Below are 14,383 nucleotides of genomic sequence, written 5' to 3' on the forward strand. Positions count from 1 at the left end.
TTTAATAGCAGAAGAGACCCTAGAGGTTTCTTCTGTCATAAATGTCCCCCCTGCCTGTCAGCGGGTCATGTGATCTTAGCCGCACATGCGCAGCTTAGACCACATTTACGGCCCACTCTGTGCTGCAGTGATGTCACGTCAGCCTGGCCAACCAAGCGGCTGAAAGCGCGAAGCCCAGAAGGAAGACTGGGTGAAAGTGGAAGCACCGGGGAGAGCCCTGACAGCGCATCGCTGGAAACCTGTGTGTCTGTAGTCTGTCATAATATAATAGTGTGCAGTACATACGAGTACATTTATGGCTTAAACCTGCCAGGGGGGACCTTTTTTTTTATTTTTTTTTCCTGTCGAGGCTTTACTACCACGTTAAGTGAGCTTTCAAATGTTACCACAGGTGCAGTGTTTGCTGATTAGTATTAGTCCACATTTTGTTATCATGAATTACTTTTTAATGGCATAAGGCTATACATACCAATATTGTGATGCTTGCGTTCATCCTTGTTTTTATCAATTTTTAATCACTGAAAGCAGCTACATGGCCATTCATAAAGTGTGATGCGGATAATATGAGTCACATTCATAGAATTTGCTTTCCACGTGCCTTGACTATGAGAAATGTATAATGGCTGACAAATGACAGTTATTATATTTGTACAATAGGTTTCCTCTGAAGAGTCATTTTCTTACTAGAGACAAGTAGTCTGAAAAGAGAAAGCAAATGTTCTCTCTAAAGGCTCCTTGGTCATCTGGATTTGTTTGTTGTGACATGAGTATTTGATGGATCATTACTCATTTTATTAGATCAATCCACCCTTTTCTTATTGGCTGGGCTTCTACAATAGTCTACAAAGCTAGCCATAAAAGGACTTTTACTTAAGTTTATTCAACAACATTTTTCACTTGTCTTGCATATTGAATGTTTTTCAGTTGATGATCACTGTATGCCCAACCTTTCTCAACCAGGGTTTTGTTTAATCCCAAAGGTTGCTAGAGTTTTCTTGAGATCTAAGCAATTTCTGCCTCCAAAATATTTAACCACTGGCACTGGTCATCTTTTTGGCTATCTGCTAGGCAGGGAATTCCTTCTACTGACCAGCAATGAAAGAAGCATTCTTCCTACTGACCACCACACTAAAGCTGGCCATAGACTGTTTGAATCTCGGCTGGTTCAGCAGGGACCGGCCAAGATTTGAACCATGTATGGGCAGGCTGAATGTACCCAAGTTGATCGATCAATCAACATGGGTACAATCAGCCTGTTGGATTTTACATGCGACTATTGCAAGTGGCTAATATAGCCATTAGCAGTAATCACTGTGTTGTCCCGGTGGGGATGGCTTCCGCCTTCCTCCCTCCACTTCCTGCCGAGAGAACATAATGGCTCCGTAGGGGGGGGGGGGATTCCTCCATCAACACTGTGTTCATGGGGTAATGGAGTGTCTATGGCCTGCTTAATTTACAATAAGCTGTGGCTAGATATAGCAATTCTTAGTAGGGGTTCCCTGAGACCTGAAAGTTTATTTCATAGGTTCTTCATTGTTAAAAAGTTTTTAAGAGGATGCTATAGCCATCAATACTCACAAGAGTCAGAAATGTACAGACAAATTTAGGTAAGGGGTTTTGTTGCTCGTGCCCCATCTAACCTGGGGCATGAATACTCTGTTGTACTCTGTGCCAAAAACGCTCCAATTGAGTTCTGTTCAAGGTGTTCGTAACAGAATTCCTAAAGTGTATGTGAAGCCTTTCAGTAGTGCATAAAGTAGGAAAGTGTTATCAACCCCTTCAGGTATTTTTTGATGTTCTGTGTTTTTGCTGGTGAAATTCACTCTCTCCATTTGTCAACAGAACGGAAATCGAAGGGAAATTCTAAATTTTGAGCCACCACTGAATCCGGAATAGAGGAAAAATCTTGCAGTTAGGATTATTTTTTTTCAGGTAGTGTCTAGTAAAAAATTTTAGTCACTTTTGAGAGGTTTCCATTTACTTCCGGATGTACCTATGGGAAAGTGAAGGGAAATCTCCCCAAATGCCAAAAATAAACCCCTAAAAAAACAGACTTTGGGTTAGATATACTGTACTGCATGGGCACAGAAAGTCTCCATATACATGGTTCTTTGTCTCTTCCCTCCAAAAAACAGTAATTGAAGTGCCTTGTAGGCCCCATTGACACTTGCCAATGGGGTCATTTGCAATTAGATGCAGGAGACAAAACGGGGGTTCCTGCGATTAGCTGCGAATGGGAAACCCCACTGAAACAATTGGAGGCTGACCATTCCCGCACCTATTTGTGGCTGCTCAAGCAACGATTACTTGTGAATGATCGGCCCCCGGATGGAAGCTGACAGCCTTATTGAGTCCCGATAAGCTTCCTGCCTGAAGGTAATCTTAGGGGAAACCCCTGCTATTTATCCTGCATCTATTACTTAACCACCCCATTTGCAAGTGTGAATGGAGCCTGGATACACTATTACTCATATTACTTATGCTGTGCCATGGCAAAAGTTGGGTAGGGTGATCTACATATGACCTCTTTAGTGCACTTTGTTTGTGGAAACCCGTAGGGTCTAAGAAAATGATCTAAAAACTTTAGCATCTACAATCTTAATTCCTTGTACATGTTCCTGCATTTGGGTGTGTCTTCAGTGCCTCCATGTTTGCAGCATATGATAATTTGGTTAATGAGTCATGAAGATAATAATAGAACCGCAATGAGTAGGCTGATTCCATGTAGTTTTTGTCCAGGCATCGAGTTTTGTATGGATTTGGATCTTGCTACATCAGTTCTTTTTTTTTTTTTTTTAATGTTGCCATCCGTTAGATTGATAATGTTTAACTAGCTGCCTCTGCATTCTTCACATTGTTTAGTCATATGCATATGACCTCAATGATAATTTTGTGTTGCTAAAGAAATTAACTATGTCCCTGCCTTCACAAGAAAAACTATCCTTACTCCTTCATATAGTAACACAGAGATTCTGAGAAGTATCCAGGAAAATGGTGGGGACTTTATCCATCTTTTGATCATCTTTACTAAAGCTGGATACACACTATCCAACTTTTGTGGTTAGATTTCCTTCAGATTTACCTTTTCTATGTAGTAGAAGGGTCTGCCAGATTGCATACAAATTGAAAGTGTTTAGGTTTGACCTCATATTCTATGGTTTTGGTAAGTCTAAAGGAAAAAGTCTTCAGAAAATCTTATAGTGTGTATGGCCCATTAGTATCTACGTTACCGGGCTGTCACATTTGATTTTACCTGCACTGTTGCTGTATGTGAAATCTGTGATTGTGGGTCCTACTTCCAAAAAAAGTGATGCAAGGGAACCCTCTACATTACTATAGGGCAGCGGCCTCCAAATTGCAGCCCTGGGGCCAGATGCCCTTGGGGCACTATTCTACCCACTGACACCACAAATGGGACATCATTCCTGTTGTTGACATAAACAATGGGGTACTATTACTCCAACTGACCCCATGAAAAGGGCCCAATTCCTTCCATTGACCCCAGCGATGGGGCACTAGTTCTCCCACTGACACCAATGATATGGCATTGTTTACTCCCATTGGACACCAGGACATTTTCTACTCCCAATGACCCTAGTCCAGCCCCCTAAAGTCTAAAAAGCAGTAAACTGGCCCTTAATTTAGAAAGTTTGGAGTCCCCTGCTATAGAGTAAGGATTTGCGTATGGGGTGCAGTGGTAAACTATAAAATAGATAAAATAAATTTTTAGAGTACCTGTGATGATTGAGCTGGGCATGGACAAAGGTCTTTGATGAACATTTCAGAGTGGCAAAATCTCAGCTGCTGCCTAATATTATTATTACTATTATTATTACTATTATTATTATACAGGGTTTATATAGCGCCAACAGTTTTGCGCAGCACTATACAAGATGAGGGAAGACAGTACAGTTGCAATTCAATATAGGAGGATTTAGACGACCCTGCTCGTTAGAGCTTACAATATAGAAGGGATATCCTAACCATATACCTCACCGGACATGTAGATGATCCAACCAACATTGCATGGTTCCACCAACATGTGCTCTCAAATCTCATAATGGCTAAACCGTAACACAAGCGCTGAATCTAGCTTCACCAATTCAGAGAATAATTAGTCCTAGATATAAGCGCCTACACAAACTGGAAGATCTCTGTTTGATGTGGCTAAAATCTATTGAATCATGCAAGGACTGTGCCTGCTATGTTTTTGGGTAGTTTCATGTTTTATAGAACACTATTGTTAAAGTAGGTTTTCATTTATAGATAATCCTTTAGTTCTGCAAGCAGTCTTTCAATTTGACTAAATGAAAGGAAAAAACTGAATCGCCTACAATGTGCATGGTAATCATTTACAGAATGTACTTAGTGATTTTACAGCAGAATTATGTCCAGTAGCTGTAAATGAACTTGTGTGAATAGTGCTTGCTAGAACATGCTAAGGAAGGGCAATCCGCTGTGTGTGGTATATTGTGACACGCATGATCTATGATGTGGTGAAAACACCTTAGGCAAACAGGTGACTTAAAATGATGCATTTGATGAATACAGTATGACTTCCATTCCTATGTGGCTCCTGTTGTGACTCCATTGAGTGAGATATACTGTGCTGTACATTCATGGATATAAATATCCCATAACTTGATTTGCATGTTACATCTCGGATTTTTTCATTCTGACTCATAACTTGAGTCTCTGCATTTCTGGGCAGGCCTTCCTTCTATTCTGCCTCTTTCTCTATTGTGCCCAGGCCATTCTTTTTATAAACACAATTTACCATCAATCACGCTGCCGACAGCGCACCTTTAAGTCTGCTGCTGTGAGAATATTGGAGTATTGAGGTTTTCTATTCGGGTGTATCCACCTTACCATAAAGACTTCATTACGCTCAGGGTCCTAAGGCTGGCCATACACGGTTCGAATGCTGAACTGGCTGAGATTTGAACCTTTAATGGGCAGGCAGGAATGTACCAAGTTGATCGCTCAATAAACTTGGGTACAACCAGCCTGCCAGATTCTCTTGTGATTATTGCAAGCGGCTGCTATAGCCGCTAGCAGTAGTCATTGTGTGGGGGGGGGGATTTCCCTGCTCCCTTGCTGGGGGAAGATAGTGGCTCGGCAGGGGGGATTTCCGCATTAACTCGGTCTGTGCTGATGGGGAATCAAGCAAATTCCTTTTTGCAGGAAAGAAGTTAGCTCCGTGTATGGCCGGCCTAAAACCAAACTCAGAGGAAAATGCAAAAAAAAAAAAAAAAACATTTTACTTACCTTCTCCCTTTGCTGCTGCAGTTGCCCTCCTCTCCGTATGACCAGTCCTTTTGAAGTTGCTTCTCCTTGGTGCTTCATTGGCCGCAGATGCTCTGACGCCATCATGTACAATGAAGGACCAATGGTGCTGCACTGTAAATGAAAAATCTAAGGGCCTATCCACAGCTCAAAACGTTGGGAGAGAAAATGAGAGCACCAGTTGGCAGGGGAGTGAGGGGTAAGGTAATTTTTAAACTTCTTTTTAACTGTACCCTTGACAAAACCGAGTGTATAACCCTTGTAGTATAGGGGGCAGAAGGGTAGATTTTAGCTTAAAACCCAACTCCAGGCAACTAAAAAAAATGTATCCCGTGCAGTGAGGTTGTGCAAAGCAAACTGAAAAAAAGAATGCTATCCAGTGTTAATAGCAAAAGAATAAGTAGTATGCAATGTCTAAATGTTGTCAACCTTTTTGGAAACCGCGACCAATACTGCATTTACCTCATTTCACATTTTGTGAACTTATCAGGGCAGAACTAAAAAATATAGAACACCTGGCAACTATGCTGGGAAGAGAGCTGAGGCAGGTGAAGGCGAGGAATCATGGAAGATTTGGGCATTGTGCAAGGGACATGGTGAGAGGAGTAAAAAAAAAAAATGGGGTGATTCTTTGAATTTTGGGGTGAGTTGACATGGCTGGAGGTGGTTAACATTTGGTATATGAGCACTTTTGAGACGCTCTCAGTACAGAAGGGGAGCCTGTATAACTATGTGTAGGAAATTACTATGCCCAGTAAATTAGAGCTGGAGTTCAGCTTTAATATGAGCAGCAGTTTAGCCTGTGCATCCTAGCCACAACTCTAGTTTTACTTGTTCAGACTTCTTTTAATTGGTCGTTTTTATTTAGTTATCCTCTCATGAAGTGGAAAAAAAAAAAAGTAGTCACCCCTTCCAGAATAATTTTTTTTTTTTTTTTTTTTACAAATACACCTGTACATTTATTATTGCATCAAGTTGAATCCTGTTTTATATTCTGCTGGTTTGTATTAATATATTATATTGATATTGCTTCTAGGAAAATACCTGGCAAACTGTGATGAGGAGAAACTAAGCCAGAGACTTCCACATCAAACAGTCTCTCCCACGCTGTCTGTGCCTTATCTGTAGCATGGAGTTAAAAGTCTGGGTGGATGGAGTACAGCGAGTCGTATGTGGAGTAACAGCGCAAACATCCTGTCAAGACGTGGTCATTGCACTGGCACAGGCCATAGGTGAGCGAACTTGGGGTTATTGACACCTGGAAACACATACATAGCTTGGAGTCTTAATGCCCATGTGAACAAGTCTGTTACATTGCTAGACACACATGTAACAATCTGATTTACCAAGCAGTTGTGATTTGGACAGATATATTAACAAACGAAACACATAGTAAGTTAACTACATAATGTCTTGAACATCCTTTTATTTGACATCCATCTGCAACGACACTAAAGCTGCCATACATTCATATACATGTTGAACAAAAGAAATCAAAGAGAATCTTCTATCCCTGCTAAACAGCCTAGATTGACAATTTTTCCACTGCAAACTTGCATATTCTGACAGCCGGTATCACCAGCTGTCAGAATACCCAAACAATGCCTACATTTAATTGGGTGCAGGTGCTGTTTGGTTGAGAATTCTCCGCCCGGGTATACCCAAACAGTGCCTACATTTAATTGGGTGCAGGTGCTGTTTGGTTGAGAATTCTCCGCCTGGGTATACCCAAACAGTGCCTACATTTAATTGGGTGCAGGTGCTGTTTGGTTGCGAATTCTCTGCCCGGATTCTTTAACAAAACTCAATTTAAGAAAATTAGCTTTTGTTGATCTGTGTGTTCCTGACCGCGCCACTCACAGAGTTTTGGCCAATTTAGAAGGAATCTGCCAAAATGTGAAGCCTGCAAAGCCAGCTTAAGTCAATACAAAGTTTAAAATTAATTGTTCTTATGTAAAGTAGTATTCAAAGAAATAACGCTATAGCAGAATTTTTTAGCTTATTATCCTAATAATGTCCAGTGTAAAGGTATGTAATACGTGTCTGATCTCCTACTATTTTAACAAAACTTTCACGAGACACTCTTACTGAATTGCATGATTTGGTATTACTACAGAATTATCTTGTATATCTCTTTTCTTACAGGTCAGACAGGGCGCTATGTCTTAGTTCAGACACTACGGGACAAGGAGAGACAACTTCTGCCCCATGAGAGACCTTTGGAATTCTTGTCCAAGAGTGGACAATACGCCAATGACGTCCATTTCATACTGAAACGCACAGGGCCCAGCTTAACTGAACGCCCATCTTCAGACAGTGGTCCGCTTCCTCCAGAGAGAACTTTTGCAAGGTCCAGCCTGCCTCTTAATCCTAAAGTACACAGTACAGAGGTCACTAGGTCGAAGGAACCAAAAAAATCATTGACTTTTAATTTAGGACCTATGAGCTCAAGTGACCTTTTGCTAAAACATAGGCAGAAGCAACAAAATAGTACAGTAGCAAAAGACAGTTCCCCCAGGCAACCCAGCAAAGATGATGTATTTAAGCGGGTGTTACAACAACAGGAACAGTTAAAGGCCTTGGAAATGCAGAACGTCTCTTTAGGCAAGGACCTCCAGACCTGGGAACGGGGCAGGGTTGGTGGACCCTATGAGGAGGATGAGGATGAAGTGGCTTTCTTGGAGAGACTTGTTCGCCGAAATGATTCAGAACTTGGAGAGGAAATGTTTTGGATGGATGAACTGGAAAGAGAAAGAGTGGATGAGCAAAAAAGGCAAGAGAAAATGAGAAACTTAAGAACCACAATGGAAGATTACACCTTGAAAATCAAAGAGCTGAGTGAAAGGACTGAGGCTTTAGAGAAGGAAATCCAAAAAGAGACCTCAAAGAGACTTTCTGGGCAGCCCAGTCCAGCTGAAATTGAGGAAATGGTGACTAAAATGAAAAAAGAACTGGAGACAAAGATTGATCAGAGCCAACAATGGGAGACTAATTTGTCCAATGTGGAAAGGGCCTGCGAGGAAGCCAAAAGAATTCTTGAGGTAGGCTCACTCACCTGTAGAACAAGGCTTGGATTATGTATGTAGAGACATCCAAATCTACTGCTTTAAGCTTTTGTAATAGACCCTGGTGGACCTTTCAAGTCTTAGGTCTCCAGGTTTGTCGCAGAGTGGCTCTTTTTCAAAGTATGAAAGCATACAGTACAGAGTAATACTGGTTCCTTGTTACTAATTAATTTGTAGAATGTAAAATTAAATACACTTTGATATTCAGCCTAATATTCTGCTTAATTCTGTTTAATCTGTCAGTTCAAGGTCAAGAAATACTCCTTGTATTGCTAATAATTTTAAGGATGCATAGCACCTGAGTTAATAATAATTTTGACGAATAAGGCAATATTCTAGGAGTGCTGCCAGTTTACAATAAACTACATGGCTGCAGAAGTTCTAGTAGGCTTATACTTTGAATCCGCAACCAATATAATAAATCAGCAAAAACTTTTGTTTAATGTGCCATGTTTTAGTCCACTGCCTAAAACCGACCTTGCACTAAAAATACACCTAGGTGAGGGTGACATCGTGCTCCTTCCATTGAGATCCCAGGGAATAAACTATACTAGAGCTTGACATAATGCCCTGCAGTATGGGGAAAGTATAGTTATTCCTTTTTTTTCTATACAGGTCTTTTTTTTTTTTTTTTTTTTTTTTTTAAATTTTGGCATGGGGAGGGCAAGGTAAAAAAAAGGGGATCTTGCCTGTTGTGTAAGGTCTGCTTTAAAAAAATCAAGGCCATGTACAAAGCAAGACAGGACTGGCAGAAAATCAATATTGTGTTTAATGTTCAACACATTACACAGATCTGACCCCATGAAAACAGTTTAACACTCAAAATGAAAGTCCGTAATATCGCTTACACAAAATATATCTTTGCCGCATAATGTAGAATCAAAACGGGTGGAACAATAACACCATGAAATATGCTTTCATTTAGCTGCGTCCTAATAGGATGTTCCAGTATACACTCCAGTGTGACTTGGAATTTTCTTCCGTACTCTCGGTCTTCTGTGGCCATCCATTTCAAAATCACCTTATTTTACCTTATCAGTTTAAACTTTTTGATATGTTTTCTATTCTGTTTTTCTATTGTGAATAAAATATGGGTTTATGAGATTTGCGAATCATTGCATTCTGTTTTTATGTAGATGTAGTGCTACCCCCGCAGGAGCCGCTGATGATGCTGGTTCTTCTGCTTGTTCTCTGGCCTTGGCTGGAGCCTCCTGGCCCCACCATAATACCTCGGCTGGGGTCTCCCAGCCGTCACACAGAAATGGCACACACAGGTTGTTGTAAAATAAACAATCTGTATTGGAAAACCAAATTAGACAAGCAACACAGTAAATCAGTAGTTCAACATTTAATACATAAGAAACCAGTGCGATACTATGCAGTCAACCAATGTACCTCTATGATGAAACTCTGTATTTACTACAGTACTAAGCATAAACAATAGCCCTCCATCGGAGAGATTATGCCTTAAGTGATCAAAATGGGCTAACAATAAATGCGACAGCCTAGTTCAATTGAGGACTCTCAGACCAGAGGGACTAGGCTTTGGCCTGAGTGTTTGACATACTACCCTCAACCCTACTCTGCCTCCAGGTTGGTCACAAAATCTGGACAGTTTGGGATGTTTGCTTCTGCCAGCTCAGGTGGGGCCCTTTAATATTAGCTCACATAAACTGTGGTGTTTTTTGGGATGGAAAGTTTAGGGCCAAGGAGAGGTCACCCTCAGCTAGTGGGTAGTGGCAGGTCAATGTAGGTATGTGCAAGGAGTTGGGAATGCACTGTGAACAGAGAATTTGGAGGAGTTCAGTTTAGAATTCTGTCCAGCACTTGCAGTGTAAAAAGGGGGTACAAACCGAGTCAGCAGTCTGGGAACATAGTAACTATGGAAATTGTCTTTGACCTCTGGGGTTCTCTGCCTCCAGTGGGAAGGGGTAGCAATAGAGTACTTTTGCTTTCTCTTAGAGGAATCAGAAGAACATAGGGAGAAAATATCCCCTGGGTCCTGATTTGCAAAGGGGAGTCACTTGTTAGTTAAAGCTGTTAAGTAGGTCCAAGACTTACCCGATCCTTTTGCAGCAGTCTCTCTCCCTGCACGGTGGGGGGCCCCCTTAGTTAGCAATGCAGCAGCAGGGGTTTGGGCAGGTGCAGCTCACGGCAGTTCTGGATAATGACCGCACCACCTCAGATCCCCGTATCCAGCTGGGCAGCCGTCTTTTTTTGAACTCCTGTTTGGCCCTATTGAATGCAGTCCAGCTCTGCCTGGTCTGACTCAGCACAGTTCTCCCATCCACTTCTCTGTTTGTTGCACCTCTCTCTAACTGCCCAGCTTCTTCCCAGGCTTTTCATTTTATCTCTTCCCGTTCTTCCCCTCTTTGCTGGTCATTATGGGTCTTGTAGTTTAACTACAGCTTAACTGTAGGCAGGGTCCTCTTTCGAGACTACATTTCCCAGAATGCTGTGAATGCCTTTATTAGAGGCAATTGCCAAGCAAAACTGTGAGCACTGCCATCTTGTTGGCAAAGTTTGCATTCCCAGTAACAATGTCCACTGTTAAACAGATTTTACACAGCGTCCCAACTCTTCTGGAATTTTGGGTTGTATTTATATGCAGAGGAGTACTGTGGAAACACCACCATCTTCTGATTGGCCAGTCCCCACTGGCAATTAAAGGCCCCATGAGTTTAGAGTACACTTTCCAGACTCCTGGAGAAAAATAAAGGTTTTCAATAGGTAAATATCCATTTTGCACTAAAGAAAAAAATACTGAGATTCTACATCAACTAAAGATTTACAGGATTTATTGTAGGAGGATTGACCCAAATAGCAATCTTACTATTTCTTGGTATTATCTCAGGAGGTATTTTTTTCTCCTTTTCCTTCTCTGCCCAAGGGATGCCTCACACAACCTCACAATTGTCTTTAGGCAGCAAAGACTGGTCTATGTGGTCCGATACAATAGAAGAGCTACTGTAGCTCAGATTGCTAAAAAAGGTTAATGCTGGTAACAATAGGTGTCAGAACACACAGTGCTTCACAGTTTGTTGCATATGGGTCTGCGTAGCTGCAGGCTGATCAGGGTGCCCATGCTGACCTGTGTCCACAGTGGGCACTCAGAACTGACCCATGGAGCAATGGAAGAAGGTGGTCTGATGAATACAGGAATGGTTTGAGGAACACAACAAGTTTGGGGTGTTGATTTGGTCTCCAAATTCTCCAGATCTCAATCCAATCGAGCATCTGTGGGATGTGCTGGAAACCAAGTAGATCCATGGAAGCCCAATCTGGATGCCTGATACCACAGTATGCCCTCAGAGTTCTAGAGGAGTCTGTGCCTCAATTGGTTATGATGGATGGTCATCGTGTTATGGCTGATCGGTGTGTATGTACACTCGCCAGCCACTTTATTAGGTGCACCTTGCTAGTACTGGGTGATACTGATGATACCATCACGCAGTTGCTCCAGATTTGTCGGTTGCACATCCATGATGCGAATCTCCCATTCCAGCACTTCCCAAAGGCGCTCTATTGGATTGGGATCTGGGGACTGTTGAGGCCATTGGAGTACAGAGAACTCATTGCCATGTTCAAGAAACCAGTGGTGAGATGATTTGAGCTGTGTGACATTATCCTGCTGGAAGGAGCCATCAGAGGATGGGTACATTGTAGTCCTAAAGGGGTGAACATGGTCAGCAACAATACTCAGGTAGGCCGTGGCATTTAAACGATGCTCAATTGGTACTAAGGAGCCCAAAGTGTGCCAAGGAAATATTCCCCACACCATTACACCACCACCAACATGAACCATTGATACAAGGCAGGATGCATCCATGCTTTCATGTTGTTAATGTCAGATTCTGACCCTACCATCTGAATGTCCCAGCTGAAATCAAGACTCCTCAGACCAGGCAACATTTTTCCAATTTTCTATTGTCCAATTTTGGTGAGCCTGTGCAAACTGTAGCTTCAGTTTCCTGTTCTTAGCAGACAGGAGTGGCATCCGGTGTGGTCTTATGCTGCTGTAGCCCATCTGCTTCAAGTTTCGATGTATTGTGCATTCAGAGATGTTATATTGCATACCTTGGTTGTAACACGTGGTTTAGTTACTGTTGCCTTTCCATCATCTCAAACCAGTCTCTGACCGCTGACATCAACAAGGCATTTCTGTCCACACAACTACCGCTCCCTGGATTTTTTTTTTTTATTTTTATTTTTCAGACCATTCTCTGTAAACCTGAGAGGTGGTCGTGCGTAAAAATCCCCTAGATCTCCAGTTTTTTTTTTTTTTTTCTACTTTGGCTGTAACTTTTATTGAAGTAGATGCATGCATACATACATACATACATACATACATACATACATACATACATACATACGATCACAAAAAAAAAAAAAAAAAAAAGTACAAAGTACAAGATATCAAAATATAAATGATCAGCCGTTTTTGAAATACTCAAACCAGCCCGTCTGACCTAACAACCATTCCACGTTCAAAGTTCCTTAAATCCCCTTTCTTCCCCATTCTGATGCTCGGTTTGAACTTCAGCAAATTGTCTTCACCACGTTTACATGCTTAAATTCATGGAGTTGCTGCCATGTGATTGGCTGATTAGCAATTAAACAGGTGCACCTAATAAAGTGTGTGTGTGTGTGTGTAAAAAAAAAAAAAATATAATATATATATATTAGTGTCTCACAAAAGTGAGTACACCCCTCACATTTTTGTAACTATTTCATTATATCATTTCACGTGACAACACTGAAGAAATTACACTTTGCTACAATGTAAAGTAGTGAGTGTACAGCTTGGATAACAGTGTAAATTTGCTGTCCCCTCAAAATAACTCAACACACAGCCATTAATGTCTAAATTGCTGGCAACAAAAGTGAGTACACCCCTAAGTGAAAATTTCCAAATTGGGCCCAATTGGCCATTCTCCCTCCCCAGTGTCATGTGACTCGTTAGTTTTACAAAGTCTCAGGTGTGTTAAATTTGGTGTTATCGCTCTCACTTTCTCATACTGGTCACTGGAAGTTCAACATGGCACCTCATGGCAAAGACCTCTCTGAGGATCTGAAAAAAAGAATTGTTCCTCTACATAAAGATGGCCTAGGCTATAAGAAGATTGCCAAGATGCAGAAACTGAGCTGCAGAACTGTAGCCAAGTCCATACTGCCATTTACCAGTACAGGCTCCACTCAGAACAGGCCTCGCCATGGTCGACCAAAAGCTGAGTGCACGTGCTCAGCGTCATATCCAGAGGTTGTCTTTGGGAAATGGACGTTTGAGTGCTGCCAGCATTGCTGCAGAGGATAAACTTATTTGGTTCAGATGGTGCCAAGCGTGTGTGGGGGCAAAGAGGTGAGGAGTACAAAGACAAGGGTGTCTTGCCTACAGTCCAGCATTGTGGTGGGAGTGTCATGGTCTGGAGCTGCATGAGTGCTGCCGGCACAGGGAAACTACAGTTCATTGAGGGAACCATGAATGCCAACATGTACTGTGACATACTGAAGCAGAGCATGATACCCTCCCTTCAGAGACTGGGCCACAGGGCAGTAATCCAACATGATAACGACTCCAAACACACCTCCAAGATGACCACTGCCTTGCTAAAGAAGCTGAAAGTAAAGGTGTTGGACTGGCCAAGCATGTCTGCAGACCTAAACCCTATTGAGCATCTGTGGGGCATTCTCAAACTTAAGGTGGAGGAGCGCAAGGTCTCCAACATTCACCAGCTCTGTGATGTCATCATGGAGGAGTGGAAGAGGACTCCAGTGGCAACCTGTGAAGCTCTGGTGAACTTCATGCTTAAGAGCAGTGCTGGAAAATAATGGTGGCCACAAAAAACACTGACACTTTGGGCCCAAATTGGACATTTAAACCTAGGCGCGTACCTCTTTTTTGTTGCCAGCGGTTTAGACATTAATGGCTGTGTGTTGAGCTATTTTGAGGGGACAGCAAATTTACACTGTTATACAAGCTGTACACTCACTATTTAACATTGTAGCAAAGTGTAATTTCTTCAGTGTTGTCA

At 41.9% G+C, this 14,383-nt stretch overlaps 1 protein-coding gene across 4 annotated transcripts in view; it reads left to right on the top strand.

The window, feature by feature from the left end:
• The window catches only part of RASSF7 (Ras association domain family member 7), a 124,915-nt gene that overhangs the window by 89,979 nt on the left and 20,553 nt on the right, over nucleotides 1-14,383 (top strand). For all 4 annotated transcript variants that reach the window (XM_082270623.1, XM_082270625.1, XM_082270622.1 and 1 more), the window contains 2 exons: nucleotides 6,323-6,518; nucleotides 7,432-8,327. In XM_082270623.1, coding sequence (XP_082126749.1) covers nucleotides 6,416-6,518; nucleotides 7,432-8,327 — 999 coding nt within the window. In that variant the 5' untranslated portion in view covers nucleotides 6,323-6,415. The remainder of the gene's footprint in view (nucleotides 1-6,322; nucleotides 6,519-7,431; nucleotides 8,328-14,383) is intronic.

Source organism: Pelophylax lessonae (assembly GCF_965119305.1).
Source record: "Pelophylax lessonae genome assembly, chromosome: 10".
NCBI lineage: Eukaryota > Metazoa > Chordata > Amphibia > Anura > Ranidae > Pelophylax > Pelophylax lessonae.